At 34.8% G+C, this 23,231-nt stretch overlaps 1 protein-coding gene across 3 annotated transcripts in view; it reads left to right on the top strand.

The window, feature by feature from the left end:
• LOC149087984 (lachesin-like) overlaps positions 1 to 23,231 on the top strand; it is a 294,258-nt gene that overhangs the window by 203,963 nt on the left and 67,064 nt on the right. For all 3 annotated transcript variants that reach the window (XM_089243370.1, XM_089243378.1, XM_089243387.1), the window contains one exon: positions 16,126 to 16,238. In XM_089243370.1, the coding sequence (XP_089099496.1) occupies positions 16,126 to 16,238 (113 nt within the window). The remainder of the gene's footprint in view (positions 1 to 16,125; positions 16,239 to 23,231) is intronic.

The following is a 23,231-nucleotide window of genomic DNA, read 5'->3' on the forward strand; positions in this document are numbered from 1 at the left end:
TCAACCAAAGGCTTCAATGCATCTCTTCTTTGCAATCCACACATCTGCCATACATTGAGCATTGAAGCACCGGACACACCCAACTTCACATCTCAGTAAGAGCTTTCAAAGCTGTGAAGCGGGGTGTGTCCGGTCCTTCAATGTTCAATGTATAGCAGATGTCTGGATTGCAAAAAAAGAGGCACATAGGATTGTTTGGTTGACGTTAGTTTGGATTGAAAAATCTTTTTATTTGCATGGTAGGTGTCTGGATGTATGCAAAAAAGGAACTCATTGCTGTCTGACTGATTTGCAATTAGAAAGAACAGCTACCGTACCATTAAAAAGATTTTAAATGCAAAAAATCGAAATTTATAAAAATCGCACTTAATCACCGGTGAATGTGATAAATTCGCAATATTGATCTAATTCACCAAAATAACCATAGTCGCCAGATTTACCGTTTTTACCGCAACCATTCATATCTTTATGTAGACGATTCACCCATCAATATCAAATATCTGCCCGGCAACATTAACGACATATTTTTCGGTTATATCGGAGCTAAAACCTAATATCAGCATCCGGGATTCTATGGCTATAGACACGAAAGAGAGAGGGGGAACAAAGAAAAAAAATATATAGAAAAGAAAGTAACTAACTACGCCGACATCACCAATCGTCTCTGGTTTTTATGCCACGTCTTCAATGATGGTCGTCCGATTCCGGGCGGAACAAACACTCGCGTGACGTGTCCGAATCTCAACGTTAAATGGTCCTTCACTTCAATGGACCGGAGTTTCGATAAATGAAATTTCTCTGTGTCCGGAACAGCTAACCTTGAAGGAAACATCCGGGGATAACATAAGTCCGGGACACACAAAAAAAAAGAAAGATGTGGACACACACGTATATATATATATATATATACACATACACACACAATCCCGATCAGATCTTGAAAGAAGAACGAATGCAATGAAAGAAAAAAAAACGGGACGGAACGACTTGTGGACCTCCGGAATTTTATTGCTTCCGGTTTCCTGTGCACGCGTGGATGGAGGACTCCCGGACTTGTTTGCCAATGTTATTCTGTAGCGGTCTGTAATATTTCTCTTTTGTGTGTGTGTGTGTGTGTATTTCTACCATTTTTTTTTTTTTTTTGGTCGTCTATTCTGTGTGTCTACTCTCCCTTTTGTTTTACAAGAGATGATAAATTGGAGAAATTGCGCGTGGACCCAGGACAAAAAAAAACGGATATAATATATAGTCTTTTATGGCGTTATTTCGTTTTATGAAATGGGTATAACAACGGAAAAAAAGTTCTTTTTTTTGGTACAGCCATTTAACCTGTTAGTAGGTATTTTTTATGGGTATTTATATATATATAATAATAGATTTACTTGATATTTCCAATTTGAGGAAATTGTCTCTAGTATGTAAGCCATTATCTCTATATTGCTTCTATATTATCCGAACGCTAGTTAGTTTCAGTTTCCTCTTATTAACGGAATCGTGTTTTTTTTTTCATTTCTTTGGGATTTTCCTTGTTTCGTTAAGATCTTCCTAATAAAGTCCAGTATATGATTCTTAGGATTGTATTCATTTTCCTTATCCTAGAACTGGAATTGGAGTTATTAGGTTATCAACGTATTTTTGTTCGTTTTTATTGAAAGTTTCTTTACCTTCGTCATTAGTCATTTATAGGATTTTTTTTCTCTTTTTTTTGTGAAGATTAAGAATATTTTTTTCGTTATGGACCTGGATTTCCAAAAAGCGTTCGATCGTGTCCATCATGGTGAATATTTTTAAGCTTTTAAACGGGATTGCAAGCATCTTTTTCGCTTGTATAGGTTCGTGATTTCCAGAGTAGTTCACAACGATTGACGTTGAACTTGATTGTTTTGATTTGACTGAGGGGTTTGTTAAACGTCGAGTGCTTCAAGGAAGTCATAGGTTCCATAATTTTCGTGTGTGTGTGTGTGTTTTTTTTAACTTCATCAAGGTATCGATGGTGTTAACTAATTCGTAGATGACGTGAATCTATTTTGGATCCTAGCACAAGGATTTGGCCCGAGTACGATTTTAATTGCAATCACTGCGTGGACAGATGAATGGAGATTATTTCAACCTCAACATATTCATTCATTGTTCATTTTATTCATAATTCGAATTACCCAACATTTTTCTCTTACAAGTTGAATGACGAAAAAAAGTGAAATGTATTTGGGAATCGTCATTGATTAACGGATTACGAGCGCGCGTGTGTGTGTATGTTTGTTGCGTGCATGCGTGTGCGCGGTCTATGCAAAATGCAGGGAAAACGGTTTTTCCGCATTTAGATCTTTTTTTCCCCAACTTTTCTCCGGTTTTTCAAATTCAAATATCTCAGTGCATATTTCACTCATAAACTTGGAATTTTTTCTTTCCCATCACGAGAGACAGGCCAACAACTTTCTAATTTGGTTTTTGAGTGTCAGTGACATTTTTTCTTTTATTTTAATAACTAAATAACCCCTTGAAAACATAAATGACTATTCTCAGTACTACACGTTATTTGGATACTTTTTCCTAATTGGAAATATACCTCTCTAGGACAGACATCTTCAACCCATTGCTCGCGAGCCACGTGGTGCTCCCTCAGGTACCCAGACTGCTCGATGCTCATGCCCGATTTCGTGCTCGCGAGCACTCAATCAACTTTACAATAAAACACCTTGGGGGGAATTGTATTCAAGGATTTAAATCATCGTCATTTCAAGCATTCGTACGTTAAACTTGCCCTTAAGGGTGCTCTCATTTTGATGATGGGCACAGGAAGTGCTCGCGACTGGAAAAAGGTTGAAGCCCTCTGCTCGAGGATCAACGGTTCGCCAGCAAAATGGCGTACCCTTCTGTTTGCTATGTATCCTGTATAGTCTCTTATGATGTTATTTCGTTTTAAGAAATGGGTATAGCAAAGATTTTTTTTTTTTTTTTTGGTACGGCCATTGAGCCTGTTAGCGGGTATTTCTTATGGGTATTTATATTTCATATAATAATCGATTGATTACCTATTCGAGGATATTGTGTCTAGTATGTAAGCCATTATCTCAATATTGCTTCGATATTAGCCGAACGCTCAAGTTAATTTAAGTTCCCCCTTATTATTATCGGAATCGTTTCCTTTTATTTTGTCCGGGATTTTCCTTGTTTCATTAAGATCTTTCTAATAAAGTCTAGTGTATATGATTCTTTGGGGTGTTTTTTCCCCTTGTCCTGGAACTGGAATGCGAGTTATTAGGTTATCAATGTATTTTTGTCTGCCTTTTTTTTTAATGGGAGTTTCTTTACCTTTCTCATTTATGGGCGAAATTTTTCCTTTTTTTGTAAAGATTAAGAATATTTTTTCGTGAACGGAATCGGAGAAAAAACTCGAGAATTATTTATTAATGGTAGAAATTGGGAAATCATAGTGAGTTGTTATCCAAAATAAATTCTCTTTGATTTTTCGTTATAAATATAATTGGAATTCTGTTTAGAATTTAATTGCTATTGATATTAATTTTTTATTGGCATTTTTCACATTGATTCAACTTATATCCTAACTTACTGAAATACTTACTTCAAAATAATTAAGGTATCCGACTACGTTGAAAACGTGATTTTGAAAGAAAATATGAATTTTCATTTTTTTATTTTTTATAAAAGCCCTATTTGTTGTGATTCCAAAACGGGCCTTGTTTTGTTTATACGATGCTTAGAACCAAAGTTACGATCACTTTAGTGTTGCGTTTTTACCTACAAGTAATACGCGAATAAAGACTTTAAACTTGTTTTACAAAGAATGCTATTTTTTTTTTTTTGACATTTTACTTGACTTTGTGACATGATTTGTAAACATTGATGCATTGCATCCTTACGAAATTTTAATGTGATATTTTGCTATATATTGTTGAGGTTATGAACCAAAATCTAAGGCCTATCACATATATTTTCTGAATTACAGTGTTTTATAGACAAAATGTAGGATGAAATTTCAAAAAATTTACACGTACTTAAACATATTTTGGTGTAACTTATGCACATATCATGTAATCCTTTAAATTTTGATTCATCACCTGCAACATTATTAGCTAAATGCACTGTGAAAATCACAAAGCATTTCTTTAATAAACTTTTTTACAATCGTGTTTCGAATATCACATGAATTTTGCCTAAAATTTTATATAAAAACGACTTTTTCATAGAAAATATAATAGATAGACCAAAATTTGTCACTGTTTTCACTATTTCAAGACACTTTCTATCAAAAAATATATTTAAAGCTCACTCCAAAACCATTTTAAAGAAAAGTGACGAGAAAGGTAGTCGGATACCTTAAATTTTTTCTACTCATATAAAAAATTTATATTTCACGTCAAAAATTTGTGGAAGTGATATTTTTTAACGAGAATTATAATCCCCAGCCTATTCTCAAATTTCTTAAATTAAAAACATCTATTAACTACAAGTTCTCAAAACTTCAGAATTCAAGAAATTGTTTACGATAACTCTGAATTTTTCGTATAATTCCATCGAATAAATTGTATGTTCTTTTAAAGTAACATAAATTTTTAATGATATGTTATATTTCCTTTACACTGTTGAAATTGTCAATTAAAAGGAAACGAATTCACTTTTTCACAATGAATTTGTGATTTTTTTTTTTCGGGCCAGTGTATTCATGATTTTTTGAAAAATTTTAAAATTCACACAAAATATCAATTTAACTTTTAAGTTCGGTACATTTTGTACAGGACCATGGGAATTTATATAAACAGTGATTGAAATTTCAAAAGCTAAAAAAAAAAAAAAAGATGTAATGCAAAAAATTTGCATATTATAATTTTAAAACATCCAGAATTGTAGAAAAAGTCCGAAATCAGGAGAAAAGTTATGAAATTTAATAAATGATTTCAAAAACAAAGAAAACAAATGAATAAATTACAAATATTTTTAGAAACCAAAAAAAAGAAATGTACAGTATTGTAAAAATAATAATAAATAAAAATAAAATGTTTCTCAGCGAAAGATAGAAATTAGAAAATTAATTAGTCGAGAAAAATATAAATAATTTTAAAAGTACTTAATCTATAAATAAATTGATACGTTAAACAAATAACAAAATAAACAAACAAATAAATAATAAATTAATAGAAAAATATTAATCTAAAAATAAATGCAGAAAATATTAATCTAGAAATAAATACAATATATTTTGCATTTTTCTATATACATATACAAAATGTACATTATGAAAATTTAATTTTTGTCGAAACTCACCAATACCGACAGACCAGACACGACCCAGGCTCTGCCCCTCCCGGGACCCGTGCGGGTTGGGTCGCGCTGGGGAGAACTCACCAATACCAGCGCCATAGCCAGCTGTAATATGCAGTGTAGTGGAAAAACATTGTTAAAGTTCCATTTTTTAATTGTGAATAAATTAATTATGTGAACTGGAAGGAGAAAGCAAAAAAAAAGACACTGAAAATTTCAAAAAGAAATAAATCAAAGAATTCAAAAATTAAAAATTCAAAAAGGAATTCAAAATTGAAAAGTCATAGGTTGTTCTCTCGCCTTATGAAAGCCCTAGACATTAACCATGACTTATTTTTCAATTTTGAATTCCTTTTTGAATTTTTAGATTTTGAATTCCTTTTTGAATTTTTCAATTTTGAATTCCTTTTTGAATTTTTCAATTTTGAATTCCTTTTTGAATTTTTCAATTTTGAATTCCTTTTTGAATTTTTCAATTTTGAATTCCTTTTTGAATTTTTCAATTTTGAATTCCTTTTTGAATTTTTCAATTTTGAATTCCTTTTTGAATTTTTCAATTTTGAATTCCTTTTTGAATTTTTCAATTTTGAATTCCTTTTTGAATTTTTCAATTTTGAATTCCTTTTTGCATTTTTCAATTTTGAATTCCTATATGAATTTTTCAATTTTGAATTCCTATATGAATTTTTCAATTTTGAATTCCTTTTTGAATTTTTCAATTTTGAATTCCTTTTTGAATTTTTCAATTTTGAATTCCTTTTTGAAGTTTTCAATTTTGAATTCCTTTTTGAATTTTTCAATTTTGAATCCCTTTTTGAATTTTTCATTTTTGAATTACTTTTTGAATTTTTCAATTTTGAATTCCTTTTTGAATTTTTCAATTTTTAATTCCTTTTTGAATTTTTCATTTTTGAATTCTTTAATTTATTTCTTTTTGAAATTTTAAATGTTCAAACTTTTTGCTTTCTCCTTCCAGTTCACATAATAAATTTTTTCACAATTTAAAAATTTAACTTTTACAATACACACACTCACACACAATCATACGCTGAATACATTTTTTTAAGAATAATAAAAATAATTAAATCAGAAGAAAACTAAAACACAAAAAAAGACTAAAAACAATTCGATAGAAAACATATCCAAAAAATAAAATAATAAAGCAACCTTTAACAAACATCGCTAGCATTTTTAGAACGATTCCTTTCTTTTCCTCCTCCTCGTACAATCGAAAATTTATTTTTCCTCCTGAAATCAATTTCTTTCCTCTCGTATATAAACACAGGAGTATAAACGCTGTAAAACATTTAGTAGAAGAAAAAAAAGCTAAAAAAGGAAGACATCCCTGGTAAACGCATGAATAAAAATGAAGACGGTAATGCACACACACACACACAACAGTTTGGGACGTGTTTCGAATCCTTTAGAGTAACGACAAGAATCGTAAATTTATTCGTACACTTGCAGTAGTACGCGGAGTACATGGTGTCCTTTGCATCAATGATCTTGAGGCACCAAAAAAAAATTCAAAGAATTTGCTCGATTTCGCTCGAGGATCATCACTTCCGTCATCCATTTATTTTCACCTTGTATTCTCCCATTTTTCATGAAACTTGAATCTCTATCCCATTCTTTCCATATATACATATTTATTTATCCGCACAAATAACTTGAAGTTGATGCGAGGAATGTAAATATCATTCTTCTTTGTCGACGCTATAGTGTTTCTTGTTAGATAGAGAACACTTATAAGAATAGGGACTGCATAAAAATTCTTGTCGGAAAAACAGATAATATGTGTTTTGCGAAAGACATATTTGTTTATGAATTACAAAAAAAAAATGTTTGCGAAATTTTTTATGTATAATTCGTTGTATATTGTTGGAATTCTGGAAAGTGCCATGTTGACTATTCTGAATGCAATTAAGTTATACGTTTTTGAAACCAGACTTGTGAGGTTTTGAAACCGGTCATGTTGTGGAACATTTAGTATACGTTATTGAGTAGGATATAGGACAGTGTGCTGTGTTTTTTCAACCTATGGTCCGTGGACCGATTTCAGCCCACTAAACAGATCGTCCAATTCATACAGAAACTTTATAATTATTTTAGATTTATTTAAATATTATATTTTGTTTTTATACATATATTGATTTTCGTTTCTGTCTTAGCCGAAATTTGCGAATTATTTTTTAAGATTTATGTAATTCTGCCGGTCCGTAAATTATTTCTTTCATTTGTTTATTTTTTGCCGGTACAAATTTTGCCGTTTTCAATTTGTTGCCAGTTCCGCAAATCATTTCTTCAGTTTATTGTTTGCCGATACACAAATCGTTTCTCCCGTTTTTAATTTTCTGCTGGTCCACAATATTGTTCAACTACTTTCATCGTCCCCAGCTGTGAAAAGGTGGAAAAACCACTGTACAATTGTACAATAGAGTACTTATAATTAAGTCTATTTTGTCCCTTTCTCTCCCTGAGATATATTCAACAACTGCTAAAGATCTGAAAAGCTAATTTCATGCAGAAAAAAACATTAGAATTAACGGGATTTTCAGTGTGATTTCTACAATCCCATATCTATTGTGGATCAGTAAAATGAATTATTCCGGGGAACGTTTATTCTGATCAGATTAACGTCCAGTAGGTGTGTGCATGGATTTTAATTACAGTCAAGCCCATCCATAACGAAATCAAATATCACGAAATATCGTGAATTATAACTAACTTTTTTCCATCCCAGTGAACCTGCAATACTGAAATGTTGAAAATATCGTTTATAACGAACTGACATATTTACGAGTTTCTAAGTTCTCTGAGAGAGAGAAAGTAATTTTATTCGTAGGTTTTAAGTAATACATCACACACACACAGTATTTTTTAAGACACCAAGTCTCTCCGAACGTGTAGTACGTACTACTGTACTACTCTGAGAAAAATCTATGGGTGTGTTCTGCCAGTGCCATCCTTTTTGTCCGACGGTGATAACTCTAGCAATGGTTGTTCCCTGGGGTAAGATGTAAAGTTGATTTTTTTTGGTGGAGAAAATAAATTCTCCCTTCGGGGAACCCCGTACGGCGAACTATGTTTGCCGGGCCGGGGATTAGTATCTCTTATATAGATAGCGCTGGTTCTGTTCAATTCCAGACCCACTCGAATGAAGAGGAATCGGCATTTGTCAGTTTATGTAAACCCCAGAAGTTGAATGAAATGTTTAATGAAAACACTGTATTAAAATTAAACAACTCAATGAACCACTTTCAGCAGTGGTTCTTGAATTTTTGCCAACAGTGCCCCCTCCCCTCACTCAGTCAACGTTTAACCACGGCTTTCCAAAACAATATAAGGCCGGGCTTACACTATAAAGGTTTTCTCTAAAAGTCCTTTTATAAAACTTGAAAAGTTCAACCAATACGTTTATAGGTTGCATTTGCGCGAATGTAACCTATGAGTTTTATCGGTAGGATTCTTTAAGTTTTATAAAACGGATTTTATCAAACATTTATAGTGTAATACCGGCCTAATAAAGAAACCACTTCAAAGCACTGAACGCACATGGATCAATATTGACAACTCGACTCTGACAAAAGCCGCGATGCACACTTTGAGAACTACAGGATTAAAATTCGTGGATATTTATATTGGGGACATACGTGTGCAATTTTCATTTAAATTATAATTAAATTTCATTATAATTTTAATTTTCTTCTGTTCGAGACAACCATTTATCTTGTCTTCGTGGATGAGGTAACTGGTTTAAGTGAATTCTTCTCATTGAAATTAAATATTTATCGTGTATCGGTTACGATGAATATCGGATATTACGAATGTTTTCCCTCGTTCCTATACGACTTTGTATATCCAGGTTTGACTGTTTTACTTAATGGGCGTTATCAAAGTAACTGAGATTTTATTTCATTCTTTTTTCATTAAATGCTAAAAAAAACTATTAATTACTCATTAAATTAATGCCTACCGAACACGAAACGTAAAACAAAAAGAATTGCTTAGAGTTGCTTGAAATTATGAAATTGCAGTTTTTTCTTAGTACGATTGCAAAATAACACATTATATAGAAATATAGTATATTATCAAGTTTGACATGTTAATAAAAAAAAATTTCAGCCAATTGTCTTCTTTTGATAGGTCACTAATTTGCGTTACGAATAATGGAGTCACGTGATTTAGTTTCTTCTCTCTTTCCATTGGGTGTGGTTTGATTTGTGTCCCCTAAACTTTTCTTTCCCATGCTAATAAGATTTCACACAAATATTATGAATGAATTCAAGTGAAAATTATACGTTTCATAACAATTGTAATTTTAGAGGAAATGTATAAAAATATCTATTATATCTTATTATAGAATAGTTCATGAACGTTGTGCCTTGAGATGATATTTTAGAGATAAAAATCCCATTGAAAAACGTTTGACGGCAACATAAGGTGTCGTTAATTCAAGATTCAGTGCCCGAGCAGGGCTGAAACGAGATATTTAATATTTCTAAATTTGCCACGGATAAGGAGGATTTGCAAATCCCTGCTGTTGTATATATCGCTATCTGTTAAGGATCTTGGAACTTATATGAATAATACCGATTTCAGGAAAATCCTGACTCAAATTTTCACACATAATCATCCTCATCACGTCATATTTGTTAAGATAATATAATGTAAAAATGCTCAACTCATTGCCCTTAGGGCCAAATGTGGCCCAATACCCCCCCCCAGTCCTAATTTTGTAAAAATAAATGAAAGCGGCCCATTTCCAGATCACTTCAGTGACCACCGTGTAGTTTCACGTCACTTGAGTGACCCACGTCGTACCCCAGATCTATTAAGTGGCCTGAGCCACATTTATAGATCAGTAAAGTCACCAGCAGATCCCAGTGGCAAACTCTCAGATGGCACATTTATAGATCACTCAAGTAACTTCGGCACAGTTCCAAATCACTCACGTACCCCGCTGCACATTAACAGATCAGTTAAGTCACCGGCGACATATTTACAGAAATTTACAGATTTATCGTGGCACATTACCATATCACTTGAGTGACCTGCGGCTCAGTTCCAGATCACTCAAGCGGCCGGTTGATTTACAGATTATTCAAGTGACCCGTGACACATTTACAGGTAACCAAATTTTTGCCCTCATGAAACCCGCAGCGCTGTTCGAGATCCCTCAAGCTGCCGGCAGCACTATTCCAAATCACTTTTACGTGCACCGCTGGCGATTTTCAGATCTCCCACTGACCGAGACCCACGGCATATTCACAGATTGCTTAAGTGATCCGCAGCTCTCATGTGCAGATAGAATACAGAATGAACCGAGCTCGTTCAGGCTCTATCGCTATTCAATTTAAGCACAGTGGTGATAAGACCGCGGACGAGCCGGGAAAACCCTACCGGTGTACCGGTCAGGCGAAGCCACCCCAAGCCAATCTACCACCCCCAGGGCGACCCTCACCAACTGTCTCGCCACCATGCCCCCATCCCATTCCCAACCAAAAATAGCCCAGCATCGCCGCCCGGCACCACCAGGACGCACGCACCCCCCAAACCCCGACTAAACATCCTCGGCCAAGTCTCACAACAGCCGCCACCCGACCACCCAGAAACCCCCCATATCCCGCCCCGCGACCAAATTCCCCCGCCCCCAGAATCACCCCGCCCCTAATATACAGATAAGTAACCTAATACACTTAAGTAACACTCGGCGCTGTTCGGGATCACTTAATTAAGAAGCCCGCGACACGTTTCCACATCAACGAAGATGGCCTAAAGCAGTGATTCCCAACGTGGGCGTTAACGCCCCCTTGAGGGCGATGGAATGGTTCTGTGGGGGGAGGGGGGCGATAGAAGCTATGGGTATAACATAGGATCCTATTGGTTAGATTGCGTTGGGGGAGGGGGCAATAGGAGAAAAAAAATTCTGAAGAAGTGGGCGATCGGACAAAAAAGGTCGGGAAACTTTGGCCTAAAGCATAGTTTCCCAACATTTTTTGTCGCATCGCCCCCCCCCCCAACGCAATCTAACCCATAAGATCCTATGTTATACCCGTAGCTTCCACCGCCCCCCCCCCCTGGAAAATTTCATTGCCCCCAAGGGGGGGGACGTTAATGCCCGCGTTGGGAATCAGTGGCCTAAAGATTCAACACCCTTGATGTAACAGATTTTCAAGCAAGTTACGTAAACTTATATACCTTCCCGATGATTATAAGCTGTACAAAACAAAAAAGCTATCTTTTCAAAAAAAGAGCTTTTATTTACCAACACGAGTCAAGTAGGTAGATAAGAAATGTAAGGAAAGTGTATAAAAAGGAAGTGAAATCAAGTTGGGGAGGAAAAAAAAGTACAATGTCCAATATACGTGAGATAGTAAGTACACAGTTCTTATTACAAGAAAGAAGAAAATACGTGAGAGTGATATCAATATGAAAGACTTAAGTGCTTTCTGTTTCCAATCCTTACCGAAACTAGAACCTTTTCCTCTTACACACCTAGAAATAATCGAAAATCATTTTTTTCTCCGATTTCTTCTCTGTTTTTCTCTCCTTTTTTTACGACTTATTTGGTTTCGTTTCAGGCAGTCATATCATTGAACATGTATATCTCAGATATACCCATGGAGATTTAGTATAATAAAAAAATTTTACGGTTGAATCAGTTCTTGCCATCGCTAGAGAAGCTAGAAATTTTCCAATAGATTTTATCCTGGGAAAAATATTTGGTTTACGCATCGTTTTCTCTTTTCTATCTCACCTGCATCCTATACCTTTGTTGATTATACATGGTTGATTGTAATCAAGGCTTGGATGTTGTTGACCTAAAAAAAACCCTGAAAAATGGCCGTGAAAATGTCCTTAAAACTAGAAGAAAAATTCCTCCAAAAATGGCAAAAAATGCTATTAATATAATGAAATAAATTTCTTTAGAAACTCAACCAGTCGTGTTATATTAATTACAGGTCAGAGAAATAAAATTCTCATAGTACGTATTGAAAATCACATTCATTCTCAATGTCAGATTTTATCGAAAATTAACAATGAAATTTTTCGTACAAACAATTTATGGGAGTATTAGGCAGGGCCGAAACTAGAGGGGGTGGCTGTTTTAAGTGAGAACAAAGAAAGAACACCGTTATAAAATTATAGAATTTTAAAGTTGAAAGGGTAACTTTAAAATTTGCCCTAGTAACAAAGCCCTACTTTCAATTTTGAAAAAAAATTCAAAAGTGGAAAAATATCCTAGTTACGGCCCTGCATTAGGCAATCTACAAGCCAAAATCTGTGATGTTTGGTCACAACATGATATCTCAAAAAAAATGACATTTTGATCTAAAAGTAAGTCTTGCTAATTATAACTACTGAGATAATTGCACAAATATATACGTGCGTACGGCTAAACAACATGCTGGTGTATAATATTTTCTTTTGTATTTGTGTGTATGCTTTATTTCGGATTTTTAAATGACAATGAAAATGCTTATATGTCAAAAATGTAATTTTGGAGTTATGTTCTGACCAAACACCACAGAAATAGAAATATCTGAAAATACCGGATAAACTTCTCTCAACGTCAACACATGTTATTGGGGATATTTGGGACGGGGAATCTGATCTATACTAGCAGTGTTAATTTCTCTTCAATTTCAAAACTTTCAGACGTTCTCGTAAAGACACACAAACTTTCCTACAATGAACAAGTCCCTTTTTCCCCCATTTTTTTTTTTTAAATCAAATTACACGATTGCAAATCGGCCTACCTCACTTTTATCACATTGACTTCATCGATAACATCAATAAGAGCTCCATACTTTCCTGTAACGACTGAACGATGGAAACCAGAATGCTGAAGACTAATCTTATGTACGTCATCATTTCTTTCATATTCCGAAGGCAAAACAAAGCTTCTTACTGATCAAAATCGTTCGACATAAAAATTTGCAGATTTCGAAATTCCCCCCGTAGTACATGCAAGTACTATATACCATATGTTCACACTTCTTTATGTAATGAAAATTCCTCTCTCTCTCAACAATCCACATAGCATCAGAATTTCTTGAATTCACTTTCATTCATTGTTTGGTTAAGTGTGGCCAACTCTTGAATTTTTACTAAATATTCAATTTAACTGGAATTGATTCTAATCCGGGCCCCCCCCTTCCTTTGGAAGGAAAACACTGAACCCCCCCCCCCCGTCAGCAAAATTTCGTCAGCCGCTTATATTTCATAAAGGGTGGTAGATGACGTACGCAACCTTCAAACCCCCTTCACACCCCCCCATATCATCAAAAGTGAGCAAATCCGAAACCCCTCCCCCCCTTGATGCTGATGACGTAATACTTGAATGACCCATAAAGTAAGAACCACTGGTCAGAATGATACGAAAATGTGCATGAATTCTCCCAAAGTAATGGAATGTTTGAAAAAATAAATAAAAATTCACCGAGTGATGGCGCTGTACTCGTTTTACGCGGGAAATTCGCTCGCAGAATTGAAACAATAGCATTCATAAATTACCTCCACAGCAATTCTACACGATCTTTGTGGAACACATACACTCCGATCTGTTATTTAACATAGTGTTTTGAGCTTCAAACTCGTAGCAAGATACGAGGACAACATATTGAATACTTCTTGTGTAAGTCGTAGGTTCTTGTTTCCTGACTTAATTTTTGTTATGGTTTCATGAATTATTAATTTCGCGATGTTAATTAAATTGTCATTTTTCCCTGGCTGACTGTTATTAAACCCCCAGTGGTTCCCCAGAAACACTGTGGGTTTCCGAAAGATTTCACAAAACAGTTAAATGAAAAAAAAAATCGGGTTTTTTTCCATGTTTGCAGACAGTCCTGTAAAATTTCAGTTATCAGGTCTGATGAAATCATGTACTTGCAGATTTTGATGATAACAAATCCTACAATCGTTCAACTTTTATTGGTCAAACACAGGTTAATGTATCGCTGCATATACACACATACAAGTACGAGCACTAACGTATCTCGATCAAAATGTCGGTTCTTGAAAGCAATGCGAAAAATGCAGAGTTGATTATGCATATAATGAATAGTATCGGTGCAGCACCATCTACCGCTTAGTTATTAATTGAAGGAGAAGAGAAATGTGTGTGGGAGGAGATCTCTCTCGCCAATATATAAAATTCATATCAAGAGAAGGTCATGCTCCAAAAAGTTTTTGAACCACTGTTATACGCCATTGTTTCCATTCAGCGAGCGAATTTTCCGTGTTCACGAGTACAGCGCCACCTATTTTTTCCCCCAACGCCAAACATCCCATTACTTCAGGAATAATGGACGTTAATTATCATGCAAATTTTCAAGACGTTCTCACCAGCGGTTCTTACTTTACAGAATAATGTGTGAAATCGCAGCATATAATCATCTTGTGTAGATGATGTCACCTTGTATTCCACACACGTTTGGTTTATGATCTCTTCATACTTACATAATTGATAAATATGCATATCATTGTTAAATACAGGGCGTATTAAAAGACCCTATTCTTAAAGTAGCCTACAGGCAAAACCAGTCATCAGAAAATTAGAAAAAGTTTTGGAGGACATCATGAAGTGATGGGATTTGTTTCAGTGGGAAAAAAGAATTAGTTGCACATGTTTCCACCAGGGGGGGGGGGTTTATTAAGAAATGGCATATTTAGGCAAACGTTTACAATTTTAACAATTGTTAAACACTTTCACAATTGTTACTGTAACAAAACATGTTCCAAATGATGACCATCATTTTCGGATACCATGTGAAATCGCAAGATGGCACGTTCCACAACTGACCGAAGTGTGCGGGGAAATGTTCAGCGCGTGGCGTAAAATGCTGCCTTTAAGGTTAGGTAAAGTTCTTGTATTGTCACGACTTACCAGACGTTTCAAATGCCCCCAGAGAAAAAATCGCATGGATTAAGTGGATCGAAGACGCCATAGATTAGGGAACTGCCGGCTGATGACACATTCTTCTGTAAAATGCGTTTCAAGAACATTTTTTAACACACACCGCAATGTGTGGAGGAACTCCGTCTTGCATGAGGACTGTGTCTGCTGCAAGGCAGTGACGTGCTTGCAGAGCCGGAACAATTTCGTTCGTAACAGCAATGCATATCGCTTCCCGGTGATTGAACCTGTCACTGGAACTGTAAAACGTAACTCCTAGCAGAAGTATAGACCGAGAATAAATTAATTCCGAAATGTATGAAGTTCCTTCGTCAGTAACAGAAATAGTGAGAAATACTCCTTATAACCGGAGTTACTCGCTGTTGTAGACAAAAGAGTCGAATTATCTCTCTTTCAGTGGATTCGATTCTTTTGTCTACAACAGCGTGTAACTGCCGCTATATAAGAAGAATTTCTCACTATTTCTGTTACTGATGAAGGAACTTCATATATATTTTATAGTAATATCTAATATTTTATCGTAATTTCCAATATGTTATCGTAATATCCATGAGCTATCGATCCAATATGTTATGGTTTAATGTGATCATTTTTAATACAAATATTTTTATTGTATTATTATTTTTGAAGAGGTACGAATTTAGAATTAAATAATGATTGATAAATCATGATTTACGAGTGAATAATGATTTACAACTCTTTAATAAATCATTTTGTGAATGAAAAAAAACTAAGATAGCAACATATTTAATTTTCTATGAAATTTTAATTTTCTTGTTTTTACTATTTTTGTTCTGTATATCTTTTCATAACAATTGACAATTTCAATCAGGTAATGCATACTAATCAGCATCATCCATATATACGAATTTAAATTTTATTACGGAGGATTAATTTTTTTTCCCTTCGAAATTCTTTCACAGGATCTCCATACGAAGCAGAACCGGAATTTTCCGAAGCGATTCCTAATGTAACCATCCCATTAGGAAGGGATATCCAACTTCCATGTGTCGTAGAAAATTTGGGTTCATATAGGGTAAATATGAAGAAATTTCTTTCTTTTTTTTGAATACTTTTCTGAAAAATTCCATTTTCTAAACACCTAAGAACACGAAAATACCATATTTTGACATGTACAGGGAATTCCCTGAATTTTTGGGCAAAAAAATATGGAAAAATGAAAACATATATCGATAATTACTATCCACACACACTGAAGAGCCAAAAAAACTGGTTCACCTGCCTAATATCGTGTAGAGCCCCCGCGAGCACGCAGAAGTTCCGCAACACGACGTGGCATGGACTGGACTAATGTCTGAAGTAGTGCTGGAGGTAAATGACACCATGAATCCTGCAGGGCTGTCCATGTATCCGTAGGAGTAAGAGGGGGTGGAGATCTCTTCTGAACAGCACGTTGCAAAGCATCCCAGATATGTTCAATAATGTTCATGTCTGGGGATTTAGGTGGCCAGCGGAAGTGTTTAAAGTCAGAAGAGTGTTCCTGGAGCCACTTTGTAGCAATGCTGGACGTGTGGTGTGTCGCATTGTCCTGCTGAAATTGTCCAAGTCCGTCGGAATGGACATGAATGGGTGCAGGTGATCAGACAGGATGCTTACGTACCTGTCACCTGTCAGAGTCGTATCTAGACGTATCATGGTCCCATATCATGCCAACTGCACACGCCCCATACCTCGTTTTGCCTCGGCCTCATCACAGAGCCTCCACCAGCTTGAACAGTCTCCTGTTGACATGTAGGGTGCATGAGGTTGTCTCCATACCCGTACACGTCCATCAGCTCGAAGCAATTGGAGCCGAGACTCGTCAGACCAGGCAACGTGTTTCCAGTCCTCAACAGTCCAATGTCGGTGTTGTCGGGCCCAGACGAGGCGTAAAGCTTTGTGTCGTGCAGTCATCAAGGGTACACGAGTGGGCCTTCGGCTCCGAAAGCCCATATCGATGATGTTTCGTTGAAGGGATCGCACGCTGACACTTGTTGATGGTCCAGCATTGAAATCTGCAGCAATTTGCGGAAGGGTTGCACGTCTGTCACGTTTAAAGATTCTCGTCAGTCCCGTTCTTGCATGATCTTTTTCCGGCCGCAGCGATGTCGTAGATTTAATTTTTTACCGGATTCCCGATATTCACGGTACACTCGTGAAATGGTCGCACGTGAAAATCCAAATTTCATCGCTACCTCGGAGATGCTATGTCCCATCTCTCGTGCGCCGACTATAACACCACGTTCAAACTCACTTAAATCTCGATAACCTGCCATTGTAGCAGCAGTAACCGATCTAACAACTATGCCAGACACTTGTTGTGTTATATAGGCGTTGCCGACCGCAGCGCCGTACTCTGATTGGTTCCGTATCTCATCATTCGCATACCTGTACCAGTTTTTTTGGTTCTTCAGTTTATAAGGAACCCCCCCCCCCCCCAAGTTTTGACAAAGAGGCGTTCCTTATACATGTTGAAATACAGTAATTTATAATGCATAATCTGGTTTCTTATCTGATTTTTAAACAAAAAATTATTTAAAAACATCATAGTTTTAAAATTTATTTATTTTTTTTAAATTCATTACAAATTAAACATTCAACGCAAAATGTCTCATAAATTCGTAAATAATTTAAAAAATTTATAAATTTGCAGGAATTTGGTATATTTGAATGCAATTTGCGAAAAAGTTATTAACGCGAAGAGATTTTTTTGGTGTGGGAAAAAAGTTTTTAGTTCAATTTTTTGTCGATAAAGGGCGTTACACGAAAGCAAATCACCAGAATTCTGTAAATCAGAGTTTTATTTTTAAAAAAACACACAGGGTGTACGATTTGTAGCTAATTCCTGAATTTTCCCGAACCGCTGTCGCAAGGCTTCATTGTATGGATAATTTTCATTGGTGGATAAAGCACTACTGGTAAAATTGTTTTGCCTCGGCCACGAATCGCCGGGTGAAGCTTCACGAACGTTTCGGACACAGGAGAAAATTGAAGAAGATCCAGGTCAAAAGTTCTATGGTTTACATTCCACAGCGTTCTCTATCGACTGTATTTCGATACAGTATTCGAAATCCCCCTCCGTGGGAGCGACTTTTTCGCAAACCGTATTCAAATATACATATTATTTAAATTTTTCCAAACTTTTAAGCCATCTACTAATTTATAAGGCACTATATTTTAAAATTTCTCACTTTGAAATTCATTTAAAATTTATTAAATTTATTGAAAGTATTTTTAATAAAAGCATCCCTGAATTTTTTCGTCATTTGCTATAGGAAAATTAAATTTCAACATTCAAATAGGTCTATTTATATTAAGGGCCCTTTAATAAATTAAATATGAAGTACTTTAGGAATATTCTTCATTACTTATCTAATTGCGTCCTTAGATAGCACCACTTACTCTCACACACATTTCCAGACCAGTCATCTTCAACCCGTTGCTTGGGAGCACCATGGTAATCTCGGAAGCATCAAGAGTAGTGCTCAATGCTCGTGTAAGATTTCGTGCCAAGGATTACAACTATTTGAGGCTTGCTTATGTGCCAAAGTTGCCGTAAAGGTGCTCTTCGTTTGATGACTGACACAGGTAGTGCTCACGAAAAGTTGAAAAGACCCCTGTTCCAGACAAATGCATCAACTCATCTCTGAGGATGAAACGGTAGCAAATTTATCCAAAGCCGATAAGTAATTTGAGAGACGTGGCGCATTGAATACACACACACGAGGATTTTATTTACCCTTTTTATAAATAATAAATTTTTAAATTACGTAAATTATTATGTCACCCGAATATTGCCAATAGAATTAATTATTTATTCGAAAAAATGCGTTATGTACGGAACAGAGGAAAATGAAACTTTTATTTGCTTGGAGGGATTTCATATCGAAAATTTTGTACAATTCTAATAATAATAATTTTTTTGTAATTTTGTAAGATTCTTGAAACTTTTGTCACTCTCAAGTGAACTTCTCAGGTTGGTTTGGCAGCAGAGAAATCTTCAATTTTTTTTATTAATATATATATATTTTTTCGATGTGTCCCTTATTAAGAGAAATTCTTGATGCTTGTGGTATATACTCTCCAATGAACAGAATCCGTGACTAAGAAACGGTACGAAAATTTAATAGAATTTAATAGTTGAATGAACATCAACGAGGATATGTGTGGTGTGTGCGGTATTGTTATTGTGCTGGAAGTGCCTTTCGACGATAGTTTTGAGGATCAACCTCCAAGGGAAGGGAACATATCCACATGAGTGAGATGAGTTATTGCTCAGTACGGCATGAATATTTGGATTTCCGCATTCATTATTACGGAAATATTCTCTATGTACCCTGAGGGACGAAAACTGATCATCCTGTCTTGGAAAATTATTAATTAGTGACAAACACTCGCAACCAAAGAAGAAAAAAAGAGAGAAATATTTTATAAAAAAAATCGGATATTTTCAAAATATGAACTTTTGGGAAAAATTATATCTTCCATAAGATCAAATTCTCTCTATTAATCAGAGTTTCAAGGTTGTGTTCTGAAAATTCCTCAAAAGAAATGAATAATACCTTAAACTTGATTGAAATACTAGGATAAATTAATTGAGAATCTGCTTTTATATTCGCTGGAGAGAATATAATTTCCGGATTTTGAATGAAATGAAAAATTCCATACACGATAAAATGAAATGCTGAACTTGGAGAAAATTTTAATTTTCTTTTTTCAATTTTCGGATCGAAATTTTAGACCTTAAGACAAAGAAGTTTTTGTCTAAGGTTGTGGAAGGACAGCTTTTAAGGACTACCAAAAAAAAAAACGTCATGTTTCGAAAACTTGTGCTTGTAGATGCATGGAAATTTTATAGTGATAACTGCAAATAAGAACTAAAAATTTCCACTTAAAATAATTTTCATGGTCTGCGCTTTTTAGAAAAAAAAATGTCGAAAGTATGTATTACAAGTCAAAACCTTTAGAAAAGTATAAGGCTGGGCGCATACTGGTTCGACACAACACAAGACAGCTTTAAACAAGCCTTAGTCATTGTTGTTCACGTTGATTTGTATGGTGCAATGATCACCGGTTAGCCAGAAAAATTGCAACTGCGTCGTACAATGTGAACAAAAATGACTAAGCTTGTTAAAAAAGCTGCCTTGTCTTGCCCTGCCTTAACACAAGCGTGCTTTCTTACGTCGAAGAATGAAATTAGCATTTTTCTCGTCTTGGCATAGCAATCGAGACTTTTCTGATCAGCCCTGCGCTGAGAAATCCATATTTTTTTTTTTTTTTTTTTTTTGGCTGGAAGTGTGAGGATGCCATAGACAACCTATTTATTGGACATTGAAAGGTCGAAAAGCTTGCTCTCCGAGAAAACATGATGACTGATGATGAAATTGTGAGAAGAATTAAAAGATTGATTGATGACTGTTGGTTACAGTTTCATAAATGGGTCCCATAAATATTGACAGAAAGTTCACACAAGGTTTTTTCTTCCTTACTATTCCTCAGGAAACGAAGATTATTCACAGAATTTACGTGAAAAAAGTGAAAAAAAAATCTCTGATGTAATTAAGAATTAATAAAATTTGTCTCGCACATGAACTGTGCTGTTCCTAATATAATAAAAGTAATTCAAATGTCTGGTATGCAAAACCGAAATGCAAACCTTCTCCCTTATAAAACAGCACAGACAAAGCGACGTGAATTGTCCAAAAAATCGTATATCTTGTGATGCTGAGTGGGGTGAGGATGCTTTCCTTGATGCAAAGTAATTTAGATTCACTCGATAATAAATATCACTGACCTATGCAGTGGAAGAGCTATATTTTGGAAATATAGACATATCAAATTTTTATTTTCTGAAGCATCAGAACTTTTAGACAGTTTTTTGTTCGAGCAAGACATGGCACCTGTTAATTTTTCAAAGTCTAAAAGGTGTGCCAAATCAGTGGAACCCCTTGAATGGTCGTCCAAAATCCTCTTTCTCCATCCTGTTGAGCAAGCACTCTTGCGTCTCATTTTGACTCAGGATGCGTATAGAAATCGTGCGCAGTACGGAAACAAACATGATCAAATAAGCTTGGAGTACGATTACACAACTAGATATTAATTGCTTATCTCTATCAATGACATCCCGAAATACAAAGATTACGAAGGAAAACATCTCTTTTTGATTAAGATAAAATTTTTCCGAATAATTTTTAATTGTTTTTATACTGTTTACCAGGTTTGGACATTGTTAAACTATAACTAATCTATAACCGCATTTATTATTTCGGAATATATAATATCCATATACTCTTAGGGTGTGAACATAATGCGTCCGCATTTTCAATTCTGGAAACCCGCGTTGTCTCCGATTGGTTAAAACCCCGAATTTCAACTTTGTTTACCTTGAAATTCGGGTTTTTAGCCAATCGGGGACGACGCGGGTTTCTAGAATCGCAAATACGGACGCACTATGTTCACACCCTAAGAGAGGAAAACTGATCAAATCCTGCCTTGAAAACGTATTAATTAGCGACACACACACTCTCTCGTAACCAGAGAAAAAAATCGAAGAAATATTCAAAAAAAAATTATTCGGAAAATTTTCGAAACATCAACTCTGGGTAAAAATCATATTTTCTGAAAGCTCAAATTCTGTCTATTCATGAGAGTTTCACAATCATATTCTGGAAGTTTCTCAAAAAATGAAGAATATATGTTGATTGAAATACCAGGATAAATTAATTGAGAGTCTGCTTTCATTCGGGAGAAAACAAATTTCAGGAGATGATTTGAACACGGCATATATATTTCGGATGAAATATAAATTATTATGCTCGGTGAAATGAAACATCGAACTTAAAACCAAGTGCTAGATTTTTGTTCTTTTCTGAATTTTTAGACTAAAATTTCAGTCCTCTCTTAAGCCAAAATTTTTTGACTTCACAACGAATTTTAAATACCGAACTAAGAATTTTAATGCAACAGATGAAACAGTAAACAATTTCTGGTGCTTCAATATATATATAGGGTGTCAAATAAATCCGTAAATAGTTTAGAAATTCATAAAAAATGGGACAAATCGGAATATTTGAATATTTCTTGCAATGAAATTATTCTCGCGAGAGAGGAGGGGGATATTATTATTATTATTATTATTATTATTTTCACATTTTGGTCGATAGACAGCACTGCACAAAAGGAAATAACTGGAAATATACTAATCAGGGTCCTATCAAATAACAAGGTGTACGATCAACAGCTCTATCTGAATTTTCCTGTTACTGGCACTTACATAAATGTTTTCATTGTGATGTTGACATTGGTGTATAAAGCACCAGTAGTGAAGTTGTCTTATCTCTGCCATGAATCGCCGGCTAAACGTTTTGATACGGCAGAGATTAAAGAAAGGCTGAGGTTCAGAAACACGCGATTCGTTTTCCTGCAGCACTCTCTATTAACAAAAATTTGAATTTTTTTTTTTTTCTGTACACAAAAAAATACAACTCCGTGAGAATAACTTTTTCGAATTCAAATGTAACCGATTTCTTCAATTTCTATAAATTTTTAAACTATTCACAAATTTATTGGACACCCTGTAAATACTATAAATTCATTGTGTGAGAAATGTGTGTTGTCCGTACTTAATATAAATTAATGGAAATATATGCGTACATAGTGCATTAAAAAATTAATTAAAAATTAATATAATCTAAATAACTAAAATCCGTCGGAATTTTAATTATTTGAGTATCAGGAGATTTTGGGTGTGTTTTATTATGTTTTTGTTGATTTATTAATTTTCGAAAGTTGATTCTAATGCGCATTGTAATATTAAAGTCCTTTTGCCATAGAAAATCTGGTAGTATAATATAGTAATCCTATATTAAGGCTGGGAATGGATCAAAATTTTTAACTTTCTAATCAAAAAATTGTAATCGATTAATCGACTGATTAATTGAATTTTAATCGAATATCATATGCTCACCATTTATAACAAACGTATAACGTTAATTGATTTTATAAAAATATATTTTGTTAATTTCAACTA

Source organism: Pholcus phalangioides, unplaced genomic scaffold, assembly GCF_987345545.1.
Source record: "Pholcus phalangioides strain wild (caught in Gottingen) unplaced genomic scaffold, Ppha-v1.0 ptg000003l_1, whole genome shotgun sequence".
Classification (NCBI taxonomy): domain Eukaryota; kingdom Metazoa; phylum Arthropoda; class Arachnida; order Araneae; family Pholcidae; genus Pholcus; species Pholcus phalangioides.